At 42.5% G+C, this 13,978-nt stretch overlaps 1 protein-coding gene across 1 annotated transcript; it reads left to right on the plus strand.

Annotated features, from left to right (window-relative positions):
- The first annotated feature begins 9,061 nt into the window (after nucleotides 1-9,061).
- Nucleotides 9,062-11,263, plus strand: LOC117496680 (ribonuclease P protein subunit p25-like protein). The gene is made up of 2 exons (XM_034148404.1): nucleotides 9,062-9,352; nucleotides 9,523-11,263. The coding sequence occupies exon 2, from the start codon at nucleotides 9,842-9,844 to the stop codon at nucleotides 10,676-10,678; it is 837 nt and encodes a 278-aa protein (XP_034004295.1). The 5' UTR covers nucleotides 9,062-9,352; nucleotides 9,523-9,841; the 3' UTR covers nucleotides 10,679-11,263.
- The last annotated feature ends 2,715 nt before the right edge of the window (nucleotides 11,264-13,978 follow it).

Raw genomic sequence — 13,978 nt, forward strand, 5'->3', positions numbered from 1 at the left:
AGTTTTAAATTGTAGCTCAGGCACTGCGAAAAAATGGGCCCTGTCAATATGTGGTGCATGTGATGCGAAGAGGGGAGGGGGGAGGCGGGAGCGTGTTAGAGGATTTAGGGTAGAGAGAGATAGGGAGGAAGAGAGGGAGAGAATGAGGGATCAGGGGATGACTTTGTTTTGGTTTACTGCTTATTACCATCATAATCCTTTGTCCTGTTTTCCACTCTGCAGTCCGGGCACACCTCTCGCCTCGTCTCTGCGTTAGACACTGTGATTGCCTTGTATTTAAGAAGCCTTCTGTGAGCCTCTGTTCCGACAAATGCTTTTCCAATACCAATCACAGCTGAGTGCACCTCATTTGAATCTGTGAAAGGGGTTTTGATTCCATCAGCAGAATGCTCCTCCAAGCGCGGCACAGGCCATTCAATACTGTGGCAACGTGTGAAAGCCTGAATATTCTCACCTAGTGTACGCATGCACTGTAAAGAGTTCGGGCGACGGCTGCCGAGCTTCTCCAAACCCGTGTTGTTCATTAATCCCCCTTTTATTCTCCACATAGGGCATCATTAGCTCTTCTCCTTTGTGGTTTTGGGAACCGTAAGCCGTGCTTCATGCGACATTCAAACGTTTGATGAAACAGAAGCGCTTTTACTGGTCGTAAACCTCGATGAGGAGTGAAAAAGACTCACAGTTTTACAGTTTGATGGTGTTTATGCCACCTGGACAACCTCTAAAGTGTTAACATACATTAAGGGTATTTGTATTTAACTGCGTTTGACTGTGTGTGGTACAGACCAGCTGCTGATATCTCCACTGCAGCAGCTTGTTGACCTTCAAACTTATCAGTGCATATCTTTTGTCGGAACAATTGCCTGCCTTTTGGTCTGTGAGGAGTTTGGATAATGCATCCAAATTAAAATCTTTTGTAAATCCCATTGCTTGATTGCTTTTGAGCCACTGAGAGTTGTTCAACATTAATGGTGAAGGACTTCCTGATTCCCAAAGTCATTTTCTCTTCATTATTCAGGCGTGTATTAGCACCTCTTGTTTTTCCTCGGAGATAACACCCTCCTGCTAAACTGCCTGATACAACACGGTTCTCTCAGGAGACAAACAGGTCATGCGCATCCACTGCTGTGCGTCACTGTGTCCCCAGTGTTGGGTTCAAATCTAAGTTGCTCGCTTTATGAGTGTGGCTCAAATTGAATGTAACTCCCAAGATAGTTTCACACCTTCTTAATATCATTACAAAGTATGTTGGTTAATTGTAAATTCCTTAAGAAGATGTTATACTACCTCATGGGACAACTGGACTTAATATCAGGCCGAACTAGATTTAACAGTTGAATGACTGAGCCTACTAAGCAAGATGCAGTTCACACTAATGTTACATGCATGAGGAATTGTAACCTATTAGACATTTGAGGGAAATTGTCATAAAGAGCGTATGAATTCTGGAGTTATGGCCAAATTAGGGTTTTTGTAAGTCTATTTCCTATTGCACAATTTGTATTTGTCATTATGCCTGTAAGCATGTATATTTATGTTACATTGTTGGAGAAGCCTGCTGGGACTTAAGATTTGCATTGCCAAAACCACGCTGTAACTATTGTGCACATACATACAGTAGATACGGCCACTGAATCAAATTCTAATCAGTTCATCCTTCTGTCCAAGTGGATGCCATGTTGTAAGTTTGAACACACCCCCGGAAAGGTTTTCCAGAGATGATGTATCCTTGAGAATGACACGAGTGAACGGACGGGAGGACAAACCAAAAATATGACGGCCTCAGCTATTAACAGAGGGTGGAAGCATAATAATGAAAGTTATAATCCAACACAAGCTATTATCATACGTCAAGGTGTTGTGTACACTTTTAACCACCTGCTGTGCATGGATGTAGCACGTCTAGATATATCAACAATAGGTTAGCTGCCGTCATTACATATCTGTGTGAAGATGCTGAAAGAGTATGCAAAATGTGGTTACTAGGGTCACCCCCCCCCCGTGTGTGGCAAACACAACAGTCAGCATCTGCTATCATACATTCACGCGAAGAAAGAATTGCTAAAATGGTGAAAGAAAAATAAACACAATTTGCAATGGACTGCACAAACAGATTGCAAAATAAGTCATGCAGAAGTTTCTACAAACTGCTTAAGGCTAAGGAAAAGAAGCAGTGCGAAGTGATAATCTCTGAAAGGCTGTGTAACACGAACTAACCCAGCATTGTTCTCTAAATGGAGCACAATAAAACCAAATTATCTTTTTTAAATGGTCCCACAGACAACCAGATGTTCTTTGAACTCCTTGTTATTTTGATGAGGCAGAACGATACTGTAATTGTGTCTTTGCTTTTAGGTTCTGTGCAAGTGTTCAGATGTGCCAGAGTTCTTCAAAATAAAGGCGTAACAAATATAAAATGTGGACAAAAAAAACTGTATCAGATCTATAATCTTCATGCTTGGCTGTTTTTTTATTCTCATTTCTCATACCCAAAAATAAGACTAGTGACTATAGAAAAAAAGTATTGCCCAGTGCCTAGTTTGTACTTAAGCACATTAAATAATAACTAAGTGTATGTAGTAAATTAATGAATTAAGGAAAGGGAAGATTGTCCCCCGAACAGCATAGCTAGTGACATTACAAGTCGATAATAGAGAAAACCATGGAAGCGATTACTGCAAATGTCTTTGGAGTATCCTTCTCTCACTACTTTTTTTTGTATTTGAGGCAATCTGCAGTTTGACGCTTAACTAAACATCTGAAGCACTGATGCACATGCTGTATCAATAAGAGCATTCCAGTTGTATTGAAATCATAGCTTATTACCACCTGACTAGATATTAAGGAGTGAAAATGTGTATTGATTTACAATACCGTATTATAGAAATTAAGAGTGTGGGTTAATCTGGGTTTTCAGAAAAGTCTTTCATATAAAGGCAATCTTTAAGGTCTAGCATAAAAAGGTTTTAGAGATTAGAGAGTGAAATCCTTGTTTTATAGGTTTCTGTCCAAACATTCATTAGACATACAGTACCACACATCTCTTATGCAGGACTTAAATAAAATGTCAGAGTTACTATCACTCTCCAGCAGATAAAGTTTGCCTGTTACACTTCCTCGTCAATATGCTAAAAACCATGTTCTTTCAAAAACAGGAACCCATCCAACTTGGGAGTCGAAAAACAACGAAAATCCAGTGAACCGAAATGAAATGTCAGTGTGGTACAAATACAATATCTGTCAAATGTATTAATTTTTCTGTTATATCAAACACAATTTCATGGTTGACATGGTGGAAGAGGATTAACAGCTCATTTATATACCTTTAAAGGAAACACAGACTGCTAATGCTGTAGCTTCTAATCCTCCCAGCACTCGGGGCATGGATGTGTTCGGTCTCAGAGTCAGAGACTCAGAGTGCTGCCTGGCCTGGATAGCTGATGACTAAAGGAGAGAGTGAGGAAGAGCAAAGGCTACAGGGAAATCAAGAGTCGCTGTACCCAGCAGCTAAGAGAGGGACTTGATGGTGTCAAAGGACTATGTACTGTGGGGGTAACAATACTAATGGCACTTCTTTTGCATTATGATAATTGCCAAGACAAAATTGCCACCTAATTTCTGCCTGTTTCTAATTATTGAGCTCTTCAATGCAAGCAGGCAGTGGGAGCAGAGCATTGGCAGGCAATTAAACTCCTGCAATTATGGCTCTATTGTAAAGTACAGCTTTACCAAGGATTTGTAGCGCAGAGAGTGATTGCTCTCCGATGCAATTAAATACAGAATAAATCTGGCGTGGACCTGTGAACGGATATTTTAAAGTTCACTGCTATGTTTTCTAACAACCAGTCACCAGCCAAAAAAGAAACCCTGAACAACTCTGTTAAGGAGGTCATTTGCCAGAAGAGCCACACCTGAGCCATAGCCACACGTCTGTTACAACATCCCTACAGGATGCACAGACATGCCATCAGACCACTCTCACTGTGGATCCCAAAAAAACCAAAACATTTGCATAGAGAGCATTTCCAGGGAGGCATGCTGGGTAGGATTAGTGCTCCTCTTCCTCTAGCGTGTCGGAGTGAGCAGTGACCCGATGCAAATGTGTGCGCTAGGAAGTTTAGAGCTATGAACTGTGGGATACAGAGGAGCGTGGCCATCTGGAAACGCAGTGACAGGAAGGTGTTTATGAGAGACTGGGGGGAACAGAGAGCCACAACCTATTTTGTCTCGTTTTGTTGTACAGAAGCCACTGATCCAGTGCAGTGTTGTTAAAAGGCTGGTTTGGGACCCAAAGGAGGCAGATTTAAATTAGTCAATAAATTGGTTTCAGGGAAAATAATATCCAAAGCTCAAATAGAAGACAAGAAAATAAGCATAGATTATAAGGTGGATATTTAAAAACACGGCATGTTCTGCAAAATCCGGCTACAGAAAATCAATGTTTCATATCATAAGCAAAGGGGAATAAATTACGTATAAATTACGTTTGTTTAAAATACAAAACTCAAGGCCAATGGCGTAACATCATCACCCACATAATGACCCCGTCAGTCAATCAGTCAGTCACAGACATAATTTGCTTTCGTAGAGCTTACCTTGCCTTGCAAAAAGGTCCATATATTGTTGGCACAGTGAACAGTAGCACTGCTGAAAAAGAACCACTAACCTTGGAGACATATGGTAATCCAGCAGCATTAAAAAATGTTCACTTTGCATTAGGGGTAACAAATACAACTCTGATAAGGCTGCATGAGAGTAATCTGTAAACAGGGAGACTTCCATCCAAGGAGATACAATTATAAACAGCAATATTTGAGAATATGCATGCATTGTTTACTTTGAATCCCTTGAGGCCATGTAGGCAATTTGAATATGACACAGGAAAAAGCTGACTCTGCTAGAAATAATGGAAACTAGTATGAAAAGATGGATTCACATTGAATGGCTAATGTAAAAACCGGGGGGAAAAGGGCATCTGCAAATGGTATCAAAAATGAGGTTTTTTTTTTTTAAATGTAAATGTCATGTTCAGGGTCACACAGACAAAAATTGAAGAAAATAGCTGTTTGGACCAAAAGAAAGAAGTAGCCAAGGTATTTAGTTAATCGGCTAATCATGCAAAATCACTATAATGGTACTTTACAGATTCCATAAACACATGGCATCACCAACAACATCAGCTCGGATTTTGATGCTTACTATTTTAATATCCTGTTCTACTCGTTATGACAAACAGCATTATGTTCCCAAAATTGAACGGTAGAGAATTAACTAATGCTTGCTCGAAGGCATTCATTTACTTTTTTTGCATTTGTTTCATTAAGTCTTGACATAATTGATCAAAAATGTTTTTTAAAGTCCATTAACTTTTAGCCTGAGGCCAGACAAAACAGACACACAAATGTGATTATCAGCTGCTGCTGCCAATTTAAATAAGAGACAGTGCTGTTAATCAAACTGTGTAAAATAATAAAACTAAAAGCATGGATCAACAGGGTTCAGCTCCGCCCTATTCAATTACATTTTGAACAAAAAAAGACAAACTTTAATATCATGGTGAGACTTCAAAATACATTAAAACAGTTTGGTGTGATAGCTTTGCAAAGCTGTAAAGGTGATGAAGCTAAAGACAGCCTTTTCATTGACAGGCCTCATAAATCAAGAGTTGCCATGTCGGAGTTCTCCCTACCGTATGCTCCCACTTATTCACATTCTTGCTCTGTGCTTCCAAGTACAAAATACTTTTTTCTCCATATCATTTCTGGTAGTGTTGCATATTCCCCCCCCCCCCCCCCCCCCCCCCCCCCCCCCCCCCCCCCCCCACTCCTCTTTTATGCCCGTCGCCCCTCTCTCATGTCCTTTTTTCACAAGCATCTTCAGTGAAAGTTTCCCGCCACTGTGTGAGACACATCTGCATTGCAGTGCCAAAGGGAAAGCAGCGACTGGAGAGGAAGACATGTGACGACTGGCTTGAGACAGAGATGCAGAACGCAAATATAGGAAAAAGAATGAAGAGGTCTGACCTGTCATTTCCAGGAGTAATGGATGCATGAGTGACGGGATAACATCACTTCACCGATCATTTGCTATATTACACCACCGTTGTATTTTTGTACATTTGACAGAGAAAACATACCCATTTAGACATCCAAAAATCTAATACAAACAACCATTTGCACCTCAAAGTGCTGTCACAGGGAAATCACAGAGAGGGTCATCCACCCCCACCTCCCTCCCAGGCTCGAGCCTCCCTGTTATTAATGGCGTCATCATTTTCCTCTGCTCACTCTATTTCCCTTCTGATAGCAGGGCCTGCTTCATCGTGTTCTGCCATGTTTCTGTAATTGCTCCAACAGCCTGCCTTATGCTGAGCATATAGTTTGTGTGTGTGTGTGTGTGTGTGTGTGTGTGTGTGTGTGTGTGTGTGTGTGTGTGTGTGTGGTGTGTGTGTGTGTGTGTGTGTGTGTGTGTGTGTGTGTGTGTGTGTGTGTGTGTGTGTGTGTGTGTGTGTGTGTGTGTGTGTGTGTGTGTGTGTGTGTGTGTGTGTGTGTGTGTGTGTGTGTGTGCCCATCCAGTAGGCATGTGCGTCTTTGTAAGTGTGTGCATGCGCATACACGTGTGTTGCTCTATCCCCCCACCAGGGCCGGCTGTGAGTTTGTGGGGCAGAACCGAGCCGCGGGCATGCTCCACACGGAGCGAAATGACAGCCTCCAGGCCACCATTGGTTGATGACCGTGAAAACACTTGCGGTTAACGTAAAGTGAGCGACCGGCTGTCACAGCGAGGCACGGCGCTTATGTGCAGCCCTGACAACAGCACAACGAGCCCCTCCACAGCGAGGCTCTGCAGTGCTGCAACAAACAACAAAGACAGGACAGCCCTACAATTCAAAACAACAACCACTTCAGACATCTAAAGTACATAGGAGCAAGACACAACCTCTGCTACGTATTTGTCACAGTCTTTCGGGAATAAATGGGTTTTCTTTACTTAAATTCTGGTGGGCAGAAGTGAAAGCCGAGAGGTGGTTATCGAGGGAAAACAGGGAAGCTAGTGTGCGGGAGAGAATGCCAAGATTGTCACAGATGCCAGCCAAGGTCGGATAAAGTGAGGAGTAAGTGCTTAGAGAGCTCCAGGAGCAGAGGCCATCTCTGTGGAGGAGGTGTGAAGGAGTGAGTGTCCAGGCATGAGCGCCGCTGCCTGTACCCATCATTAAATGAAGCCACTTAAAGGAAAAAGGCTCTGCTCAGAAAAGGTCAATACACGGCACTTCTGAAAAGCACTGATGGTTTAATTTAGCCATCTGGAGAATAGTTGTGTCTGTGATGGAGACACAAAAAGTTTGGTAGACATTTCACTCAATCCCTCCAGCATTCACTTATTCCTGGAGATAAACTGAGAAGCAATAAATGATGTGACAACATCGCAGCGTAAGGAGGGATGATTACAGAGCAGCCATTATCATAAATCTTAACCTCTCTGTGGTTAAATCAGACTTTTTTTAACCCCCTGCATTTCCTGCTCGTTCACTCTCGCTGTAACTCTGAACACACACATGCACACACACTTTATTATGCAGTAACATTACCAGATCCCCTTAGGCAGCTGTGCATCTCTGTATGACTGATGAGGGTAATTTCTCCCAAACAACAGAATGATCACTTTGGTGGTGTGCGATACAGACCCTCCCCTCTCCCCCCCCGTCTTCCTTCTCTCCCGGTTTTTTTTTTTGGCTAACAAAAAACACAAGAAAAAGACAGATATTTGTCACTACGTCTCCTGCAGTGTCTGGAATGGCACTGGAGATAAATGGCTTCCGCATCCCATACATACAAATTAAAAAAAGAGAATTAATCATTCCACGGATCAAATCAATCTATTGATTCTGCCGAGCCGATACCCGGTCAAACTCTGTTAATAAAATACTTTAAAATCCAGTTCTCCCTGCTGCCAGCTGGATCTACTGTAGGACATTTTGGGGGCTTTTTACTTATTTTTCCCTTGATTAACATAGGGATTCAATATAATACACATGCCAGGGTGAATTATTCTCACAGTAAGGACTGGGCTGAGCCACAGTGAGTTTATACTGTCTGTGTACAACTGTGCAGCGAGAGATATACTGAGCGGAGAGTAGTTAGGACTGTCTGCCTCTCTCTCTCGGCCTCATAGGTTCAGCCTCAGTGGGTTGTCTTTACCTATTCTCCCATCTGTCAGTCACACACAAAAACAAATCCACCTGTCGGCCGGGAGACTGGGCTGAACGGGGCGAAGCCACAGCTGTCTGGGCCCGACTCGGTGCAGGATGGAGCGGGCCAGCGCCCTCCACTGGTGATGGAAAGCCTATTAAGATGCTTATTACCCCACCTGTCAGCCCCATCTCCTCACCTGCACAGATACGGCAGCCTAATGAAGACAGTCACTTTTAATACAGCACCTTAAACATGGAAGTCACGCCTCTGTGCGTTTTGTGGTCCTGGTGTCCTTGATCACAAGGGCTCTCCAGCCCTTGTAACAATATAACAATTCAAGCGTTGAGAGACAGGCATTCATACCGCGCCACTTGATTGCCTCAACAATGAAGCTATTAATGCTGCATTATGTAAATCGTAATAGTCACAAACATCTAATAGGATAAAGGCTAAGTACAGTGCAATTTAATGCTGGTGACTTTCAGTGGCTCTTTGAATGATGTTTTCAATTATAACAGAGCTAATTTAATTCATTGTTTCGTAGCTGAAAATGCATTTTTAAAGCTTGACTGAATCTCTATTTCAGAACTCAGGTTTAATCAGTCATGTACATTGAACACTGGAACGTCCTCTAAAGAGATTGACAAAGTTGCCGGGGATCTGCGTTCTAGGTTTTAAAGGGACAAAGTAAGCCTGCACTTCTCTTTTTCCTCAGACGGCAGGCTTCAGTCGAGGAGGGGAGGGTGTTCATCTAAAAGATGAAAAGACCTGCGCCTTTAAGAGGGCTGTCTCCCCCTTTCCCTCATGCTCCCCCTCAACCACACAGACACTCCTCCTGTGAGCATTTGTGAGGCAGCTCCTGTCCCTTATGTCTCTTTGTGGGGAACAGAACAGACTTCCCAGAGCATCACTGGAGACAAGACAGAGCTCTAGGGAGGACAGCCCAGGTGCAGACCTCCAAGCAACCCTGGCCTCTACTGTGGATGCCAAGAAGAGAACAAGGAGAGGAGACGCACACCAACTCAAGCTGGAGTAAAACAAGCAGAGGTCCAAAACAGGAGGTGGACTTTAACAGCTGGACAAGAAGTACATTTTGAGTTAAATGCGACATGATCATCTGATACGAATCAACAGCGCTGGACCGGATCACTAAGACAAAGGTGGAGTCTTAATTTGAGCTTTTAGTTTTTCTTTAGAAAAGTTTTCTTAAAGAAGAATCAACAAAGTACTCCATGTGACTATAAGGATAAAATAACCATCTGAAATATATACAAACGACGGATAGAGAATAATTTATCAATTTCTTTTTTCTTTTTTTCAATCTCTCCAGGGCAATTTTAAACGTATGGTATGAAATTGAGATACTCTTTAAAGAACATCTTCAATGGTCCCGACAGTGCTCTTAATTCAGCAGCCGGGCGTTTATCTTATTTCTCCAGCTCTTTCTGAGAGGGAGCTTTAAAGACTTCATTGATAGTGCTCTTGGGGAGCGGTTAATAATTCTTATGTGAAGTCTTGAAACTTTACAGCTGTTGACTGGAGGGAGAGGAAAGTGCTACATGCATAAGAAAATTATGACGACCTGTTTTCCATGTGGGGAGAGTGTGTTTCTGGACTGACATTGCGGTGGAGCATTGAAGACAGAAGACATGTTCACCGGGTGTGGAATGATCAGTGGCCAGAACCAGTACCTGATCCGAGACGCTGTCAGGCCCCTTCCCGGACTAGAGGTGAGCCGACCGATCCAAATTGAGCATGGGTTACCTTCAGGGAGCTTACCCGTTTACCATAACCAGACTTATAGCAACGTCGTCCAGCCAGCAGTGATCAACAATGTTTCCATCCCGCTGAAACCAGTGCCACTGCCAGTCCCTCCCCCTGCACTCAAACTAGGACAGGAGGGGTTTAAGAAAGTCTGCCGAACTGAGGAGGATAGCCCCTGCCCGTTCCCAGGGCTGGCCTCTGGGGTGCTGGAGATGCGCGTGAAGGAGGGAAGTAAGATCCGCAACTTAATGGGATTTGCCATGGCACGAATGCAGGGAGAGAAGGGCATAAGTGGGGGAGGTGTGAGCGGTGGTGGGCTCAGGCAGGTGGTCTTCACTGGGTCAGGCCGCGCCGTCACAAAGACCATCACTTGTGCTGAAATCATGAAACGAAAAGTGGGCTCTCTGCACCAGCTGACCAAACTGCAATACAAGGTGGTGAAAGAGGTGTGGGAGAGCAGCGAGGGGGGGGCATCGGAGATGACCGTGCACAGGACCGTGCCCTCCATCAGCATCCTTCTTTCCAAAGACCCGCTGGATCCCCAGGAGCCGGGGTATCAGCCTCCAGAGGCTCTCAGTGCATTGTGGGAGGAGAGAGAGGGCGTTGAATCTGCCCCGCAGACACCATGCAAGAGAACTCTTGGACCTTTGCCATACAGCAGTTTCCCTCACTGTAAGAGAGCGTGTTTGGGGGAAGGAGTCTCAGTCCACGCTCCTCACTGACTGGCTGAACCGGTGTCAAACAGTGGAGAGGATTGTATCAGAGGAGTTCATTTGGCGCTGCCCTCCATTCAAGCACAATGCTGAGACAATCAGAACACTCACTCAGACAGAACAGTGCTTTCTCAGAAGAACTGAGTACCAACTCCAGCCTCCAGAGGTCAGTTTGACTGGGACTCGAAAGCTTGCCTCTGTGCACACAGCATTTAAGGGATGTGTTTCTAAGCACGTCCAACATGGTCTCTCACATCCACATAATAGTGATGTGTGCTACCGTGTTATCAAATCTCTCACAGATTGACATCCCATTTCACACCAACAAAAGAAGAAGCCATGAATCGCACAGGTTCCAGATTCCTGCTTGCAGTAAACTAAACATTTTTGTTAGCTCCTTGTTGCAATCATTCTTATTCCTACATGCTTAAGTGTAGCTTTTAAAAATACACAAGATATATATAAGTATATTAAATACAAAAGCTTAAAGCCATTGATGGTATGACAAATGCAAAACATACCAATTTTATTTGTCGGATATATTAACTCTTATGAAAACAGAATTCAATAAATTGTTTTTTTTTTCCCAATGGATATGTTGTTTTGTATTTAATCTTTCTTACTCGCACATCATGGAATTCGCTGCTCTGATTGAACAGAAAATCACAGTGTGCAGATCATTTGATAAGAATAACAGCAGTGAAATTTGTCTGTAGAAAAAGCAGATTTAATGACAAAGCTGTTGATAAGGCAGGGCTCCTAAACCAACCCGGCCTGACAGAAATGCCTCGGGAAGAAATACAGGCAGAGATTATCATTAAGATAACAACATAACATCACACAACACAGTGGAGAAAAGGATTAAAACTAGGCTTGACAGAGTTTCGCACTACACTGTTCCTGCAAAATATATGAAACCACGGCAACACAATATACTCCTCTTCCTTTCTGTGAATAAGCCTACCCACCCACCATATCTATTGTATAGTACAGTATATATCTTCCGCTATAATCTCCATTTCATAAAGAAAAATAATAAACAATGTGGTCCTAAGTTTTCACAACAACATTATAAAGTTAGTTGACTGACATTATCAATTAAATGGTTGCAGAGTTTGACAGTTTTGATGCATTGCCTCTGGATTTTCACACTATTTAGATACCCTTTTAGTTGAAAAAAAAGGTACTGCTGAGTGATTGCTGAAGCTTAACTGAATGCTCCGTCATCTATGGCAATTGGATCAAATTTAACTCCATGCAGAATGCACAGCGCGAGAAAGAAAAAACAGCTGGCAGCACCCGTATTGAATTTTATGCATTAAAGATTACGACATATACTTCTTAAAAAGTTGTCGTAAACATTAAACACAAAATAAACCTTCCAGAGAATTGTTTAATTTAAATAGTTAGGAGCTTTTTCCACTTAATCAACCATGGCTTCTGGGGATAATAACTTAGACAAGTGGAACCTTGTCTGAGGCTTTTACTGTTGATCTTAATGAAAATCTGCAAACGCAGATGTCTGCCTCCTGAAGTAAATTAATCAAAGTGACTCTTAACTGGGGAGAATTCTGTTTCAGCTTCAAAAGGAGCGAGAAAAGGAGAGTTCACTTCCATGGAATCAGCGTTCAAATTCGTCTTTCAAAAGAATACAAATCGTAATATTTCATATAATGGTCAGCCAGAATTTAACAGTCTAAGGCGGACACAGTGATTAACCTCCCTCTCGATCCCATTAAATGAATCGGAGCACAGCCGAGCACCCAAGGTTGAATAAGAAATGCTGCGACTGCAATACAGCACATATGTAGCAAACTGTGTGTCCTCGAGACTGCTGGAAGGTTATCACTCCGGGTCGTTGTTATCACAGAGTTAACAGCTTTCACCCGAGAGCCTTTGGGACAGTCAGTCTGCGATGCGGGTCAAAAAGATAATACCGCTATAAGTAAATTTCAAATCGACCTGCATCTGTTATCAAGCATTAAGAATTCTGGGCCAAGTGTAAAATGCAGTGGGGGTAATTACGGATAACGGCATAGCGTACCTGAGTGAAGGAATAGATAAAACATACTGACAAAAGCATTATCCCCAGCTAAATCCATTGTGGCTGGCACGAAATAGCATGCTGGAGGAGTCAACAAGGTGCATTAGGAGTGTGGACAAGGTTATTCACAAGCTGGGAATCCATTTTGCCAATATTCTTTGTTTTGAAAGATGTAGTCAAGGTGGATTTAAAGGATATAAAGGCATGGGCCTAAAATTCACCATTGGTTTATTTTGTATTTTATATCTGCAGTAGATTTAGAGTGTGTCAAATGTTTCAAACACCTCGGAGGAAAGCAAGTAAAGTCTTGATTGCCCTTACTTTCATCCATGAAGGAGATACACATAAAGATTATTTGGGTGGGTGCAACTCCAGAGACTAGTGATGCTTATTTCCTACTGAGTATATAGGATTTCAGTAAAAATGTACATTGTTTGTGTGGTTATTGTTATGGGAGCAGTTTTATAAGTTACATCGAAATGTAGAATGAATTACATTGTTTTAAATGGTAACGCAAAGATGTATTCTTACTTGATATCTTAGTTATTCAGTTTTTAAATCATTACTAAAGGACAGCTATCTTTAGACTGAGCAATCACAGTTATCTATAATGGTGGGGACAACAGAACCGTTGTGTTTACCAAAGCCAATAACTACATGCAGTGAATGTGAATAAATTCATTCTGAAGTTAACATAATGAAAGTGTTGGCACTTTATTTTTCTCTTCTCCGCCACTGCAGCAGATGAGAGTGAGGTCTCTGGGATGGTGTGGGAGTTCGCTATCTCCCAGCCTCCAGATGGCTCCGTCTTCTCTTATCTAGAAGAATGGGTGCTGCCTCAATTTTTCAACTCGCCTTATCAGGAAATTCTTTAAATTGAATATTTACTGGGCCTATGTTTTCTGCCTGTGTTAGCCCTCTGAAGTTGACATTCCTCTTGCTTGTCGAGACAGGCCGAAAGGTTTTTTCTCACTCATACACTCCCTTTGTCTGCCTTGTCAAGTAATGGGGCAGTGATTGATTATGTGATTGTCAGGAGAGAATGGAAGGTTAAGCAGTTAAGCAGAGAGCAGTGGAGACATATTAACGAATGGCCATAGAGGGAATTTGTTTTACAATAGAGAGACTTACATTACCCAAACATGACATCGGGCAGACCTCCATTTTATGTCAGGAGTAAAATAGAGCAAATTAATCACTTTCCCAGCAGTCCATTGTTTCCTGCACTAGAGGTTAAGAGAACACTTAAGCAGCTATTGAAAACA

Source organism: Trematomus bernacchii, unplaced genomic scaffold, assembly GCF_902827165.1.
Source record: "Trematomus bernacchii unplaced genomic scaffold, fTreBer1.1, whole genome shotgun sequence".
NCBI classification, from domain to species: domain Eukaryota; kingdom Metazoa; phylum Chordata; class Actinopteri; order Perciformes; family Nototheniidae; genus Trematomus; species Trematomus bernacchii.

Excerpts from the sequence above, each read along its gene's own strand:
- LOC117496680 (XM_034148404.1), top strand. The coding sequence starts at position 9,842 with ATGTTCACCGGGTGTGGAATGATCAGTGGCCAGAACCAGTACCTGATC.